The sequence below is a fragment of the Nicotiana tabacum genome, chromosome 17 (assembly GCF_000715075.1).
Source record: "Nicotiana tabacum cultivar K326 chromosome 17, ASM71507v2, whole genome shotgun sequence".
NCBI lineage: Eukaryota > Viridiplantae > Streptophyta > Magnoliopsida > Solanales > Solanaceae > Nicotiana > Nicotiana tabacum.
Window position 1 is genome coordinate 58,577,557 of NC_134096.1, and position 5,051 is coordinate 58,582,607.

General features: G+C 34.4%; 1 protein-coding gene across 1 annotated transcript; it reads left to right on the forward strand.

The window, feature by feature from the left end:
• Positions 1-1,485: 1,485 nt before the first annotated feature.
• LOC107770657 (pentatricopeptide repeat-containing protein At4g13650-like) lies at positions 1,486-3,924 on the forward strand. The gene has a single exon (XM_016589990.2). It carries the CDS (start codon positions 1,846-1,848, stop codon positions 3,757-3,759), a length of 1,914 nt encoding a protein of 637 aa, XP_016445476.2. The 5' UTR covers positions 1,486-1,845; the 3' UTR covers positions 3,760-3,924.
• The last annotated feature ends 1,127 nt before the right edge of the window (positions 3,925-5,051 follow it).

A 5,051-nucleotide genomic window follows, 5' to 3' on the forward strand; every position in this document is an offset into this window, starting at 1 on the left:
CTTTCTTTTCTTGATATAGAAAAATATATTTTTTTTGCACAAAATGAGTACTTTCTTTTCTTGTTGTAGAAAAAAAAAATCTTTTAATGTTGTAGATAAAGTATTTTCTTTTTCATTTCAACAAAATGAATATTATCTTTTTATGATGTAGAAAAAGTATTTTCTTTCATTTCAATAAAATAAGTACTTTCTTTTCATGATGTAGTAAAAATATTTTCTTTTTCACAAAATAAGTACCTTCTTTTCATGTTGTAGAAAAAGTATTTTCTTTTGTTTCAACAAAAAAGAATACTTTCTTTTCATGATTAAAAAATATATTTTCTTTTTCACAAAATGAGTACTTTCTTTTCATGTTTTAGAAAAAATATTTTTTTTTATTTCAACAAAGAGAATATTTTCTTTTCATGTTGTAGACAAAATATTTTATTTCATTTAAATTAAATGAGTACTTTATTTTATTTTATTTTATTGTGACACCTAAAAAATAGCTTAGTACCGTCTTTTATTTTACTGAAATGAAATAAAGGACATTTTGTTGAAATGAAAGAAAATATTTTTTCTACATCACGAAAAAAATCTCATTTTGTTGATACGAAAGAAAATATTTTTTTTACATCATAGAAAAAAGTACTCTAAATAATATTTTTATATATTTATGGCGGGGGAGGGGTCAGGTTGGGTGGTGCGTGGGTGAGAGTGGGGGTGGGGTGGGATGGGGTGGGGATGGGGGTGGGGGTTGGTGTTGATGGGGAAGGTTGAAAAATATTTTGAAAATATTTTCCCTTATCTTGATGCAAAAAATATTTTTCACCAATTGGAGAAAAACGAATTCATAAAGAAAATATTTTTCAAATATTTAAATCAACCAAACATGAAAAAATTAGAAAATATTTTTTAGAATATGGGTTAAGGTAGAACTTTAAGTTTGAGTATTTCCATGGGTCAAGGTTGAGCATCAACATGAGTCCATTTGGACTGATGATTTTTTTATGGGTAACTTGGGCTAGTCCAAACCAACCCATCTTCAAAACTATTCTCGCCTAAACCCATTAAAACTTGAAAAAATTGGGCGGGTCAAATGTGTTTGGGTTAGTTTTGTCACCTCGGGTTGGTGCATCTCTATTCTTGAAATAGATGTGTGAAAGAAGTGGCCAAAAACAAAATAGATCAATGCTGAAACATTAAAGAGATGTTAGCAGGTTTGCAGCCTTGGCCATACGATTGATGCTCAAGTTCGAGTCCATTGACTACAAGGCAAAATACGCCAAAGCCCTATTTCATCTTCAAGGACAATGGTAACATGTTTTAGTTGCATAAATAACGATATGCAAAAGTAGCATCAGTTCTACTATTTGACAAATATACACTACATTTGTATATATATGTATATACGTATGTGTACATATTATTTGTATATAACTACAATATTATATGTATATATGATGACTAATATTCTGAAGTTACATAGTCTATAAACTCACGATCTAAATACTATTTGATCCATGACATAATTGAATTTGTGAAAAAGGAAAATGGAGATCCCTAACCTAAGTTTTCAGAAATAGTTCTTATCAGTGAACAATATGACGAGAAAATCATAAACTTAATAAACCAAAACGAATGGAGAAAAAGAGGAAGCGCAAGATATATAAACTTGTTACCTACGTTTTTCGAACTCTCTACAACTATTTATTTAACACGTTAGGAAGTAGTAAAACAAAAAAAGAGGCTGAGTTCTTCTTGTAAAACTCCAGTAACATATTACTTGGAAATTTCCTGTTAGGGCTCAAGCCCGTGTATGATATTAGGAATTCAGTTGATCTTCAAGGTCAGTATTGCAAATAGATGAGAGTATGGAGCTTCTACAAGAAATTTTCATCTGTGCCAGCAACCAACGTGAGGCCATTCTTGACATTCGAAATAAGCCATTTACTTCAACTCTGCAGCAATTTCAAAGCAATAGAGCAAGGAAAACAAACGCATCAACAAATTGTCGTGCATGGTCAAAGCCATAATCCATTCGTCATTACCAAATTGATACAACTATATGCTGACTGTGACAATATAAAATTTGCTCGCCACCTGTTTGTCAAATTGTCTCAAAGAAATGTTTTTGCTTGGACGGCCATGTTATCATATTTTTCACGTAACTGCCTAATTGAAGAATGTGTGAGTACTTATAAGGTGATGAAACTAGATGGTATATTACTTGATGGCTATGTGTTTCCTCTCGTTCTGAAGGCTTGTGCAAAGTTCTCAAGCCTGGCTACTGGGGAACAAATACACAAAGATGTAGTAGTATGTGGTGTAGAATGGAATCTCCAAGTTGGCCATTCTTTAATTGATATGTACTCAAAATGTGGTGATATTCAGAGCGCAAAACGGGTATTCGATTTGATGCAAGAAAAAGATTTGCTTTCGTGGAATTTGATTATTTCGGGATATGTATCTAATGAGTTACTTGATTTGGCTGTAGAGATGTTGGGGTTAATGAGTATGGAAGGTTGTCAGCCAGATATAGTCACTTTCAACACAGTAATGGATGCTTATTGTCGCATGGGTCGATGTGATGAGGCTAGGAAAATATTTATGCTTATCAAAGATCCAAGTATAATATCATGGACGACTTTGATATCAGGCTATTCAAGAATTGGAGAGCATAATCATGCGTTGGATATTTTTAGGGAGATGATAAATAGAAGAGAAGTTTGTCCTGACCTAGATTGTCTCTCCAGTGTACTTGCGTCGTGCCAGCTTATCGACGACTTAAGGAGTGCCCAGGAGATTCACGCACACGGGATTAAAGTCAAATCACCCTTTGCTTTTTATAGAACTTCTGGACCTGCATTGCTAACTCTATATGCTAAATGTGGGAGGATTCAAGATGCAAGACATGTTTTTGAATTGATGGATAAGACTGATATTGTTGCCTGGAATTCCATGATTCATGGTTTCGCTGAACTAGGGATGAAAGACTTGGCTTTGGAGTATTTCAAGAAAATGCTACCTATGGGAATTAAGATTAATGAAACTTCAATTTCAAGTGTTTTGCCAGTTTGTGACCTTAAATACGGGAAACAAATTCATGCATATATATCGCGGAGCAGTTTGTGGGATGTCACTCCTATTTGGAATGCACTTATTTATATGTACTCAAAATGTGGGTGCATTGGAAATGCTTTATCTGTATTTTCTCATTTGGCTCATAAAGATATAGTGTCATGGAATACAATAATTGGTGGGTTGGGGATGCATGGTTTGGGACAAGATGCCCTGCATCTCCTGAAAAAAATGAGTCATTATGGCATTCGACCAAACGCCTTGACATTCACTTCAGTGCTTTCAGCATGCAGTCATTCAGGACTTGTTGATGAGGGGTTAAATATTTTCCACAGGATGGTGGAGGAATTTGGATTGAACCCCAGAATGGAACATTTTACTTGTGTTGTTGATTTGCTAACTCGAGCTGGTCGGCTTGAAGATGCCACAGATTTTATAGGAAAAATGTGTCTGAAGCCGAACAAGCATATATGGGGTTCTATACTTGCTGCTGCTTTGGCACATAAAGGTGTGAGCATTGGAGTTCTTGCTTCAGAGAATTTAGTTGAATTGGAGCCTGAAAATCCAGGGCATTATATAACATTGTCAAATTTGTATACTAAAGCTGGAAGAATAAGTGATGCCCTTGCAGTGAGAAAGCTAATGGAGACGAGGGGATTAGTAAAGGATTCTGGTTGTAGCTGGGTAGAAGGAAATTGAGAACAAGAAATTAGATGTAGAATATTTGCTAAATTATCACCAGATTCAAAATCCTAATTTGAGGTTTTAGCATTTGAGTGAAATTTAAGATGTTATTTCTTGAAATTGCTTAATGTGCCTGTTGTTTTGATGGTTCAGGTAAGTTATAAATGCTAAATGTTTGCATATCCTTGAATAAGTGTTTATTTACTTTGCCATGAACACTTGACTAAGTTTCTTTCTCTGTCTTCGGCATTGCGAATAGTTGACTATATCATCTTTGCCTTTTCTTTTTCTTTTTCTTCGTTCCAACCTTTTATAAGTTGCACTACACATCCGTGCTCCTGGCCTTGTTGTTGATATTTACTTGTTCCTACTCTTCCTCTCGAGCCGAGGGTCTTTCGAAAACAGCCTCTCCGCCCTCCAGAGTAGGAATAAGGCATGCGTACACATTACCCCACAGACCCTACTTGTGAGATCCCACTGAGTTTTTGTTGTTGTTGTAGTATATTTCAAAGTATTGATCTTTCTTAGTCAATCTATTTTTCAGTAATTTTATCATTGTATGTTCATTAAGTTCATTGCTTTTCCAAGAACAAAGTCTTACCCTCAGGAGAAAGTAGTGATTATTGCCATGAATGCTACCTTCGAGGACGTATACAAGGTCTTTACGATTTCTATCAACACGGTGCATCTCTTAAATAGAGGGATGTGAAAAGTAGAAACCGTGTCCGAGTGATAGGGATCAATTTATTGATCTTTTTCTCGAGAGCGATAATTCAGGATGAATTTTTTTTTCATTCAGATGGGCTCTTGGTTCCTTCTCGTATTGACTAGACGGTTAGCAAAGGGTCCATTAATTCAGAGGAATTTACATAGAATACAATTTTTTTTTAGACTTAATTAAATTTCATACAAGTATTTTTACAAAATTACATATACTATAATTTATTTTAAAATCTTACCTTTTTAATTAAATTACGTACAACTTTTCATATCCTAATATCTCTCTATTGAGATTCTCTCTCACCTAAAAAAATATCTCTTAAGATTCTTTCTCACCTAAAATGTATCTCTCACCTAGAGCATCAAAATACTCCTGTCATGCCTCGAACCTAGGCCTGAACGTAATACGGCACTCGGTGCCTGACTACATATGACCGAACGAACTAACTGGCTAGCTGAATCAACATGTGATATCATAACATACTGAATGCGGAAGATAAACTTACACATGTTGATATACTGAAAGTCTAAATGTTATAAATCAAAGTGCGGATATACTAATATAATTCCGAAACATATTTGTAGCC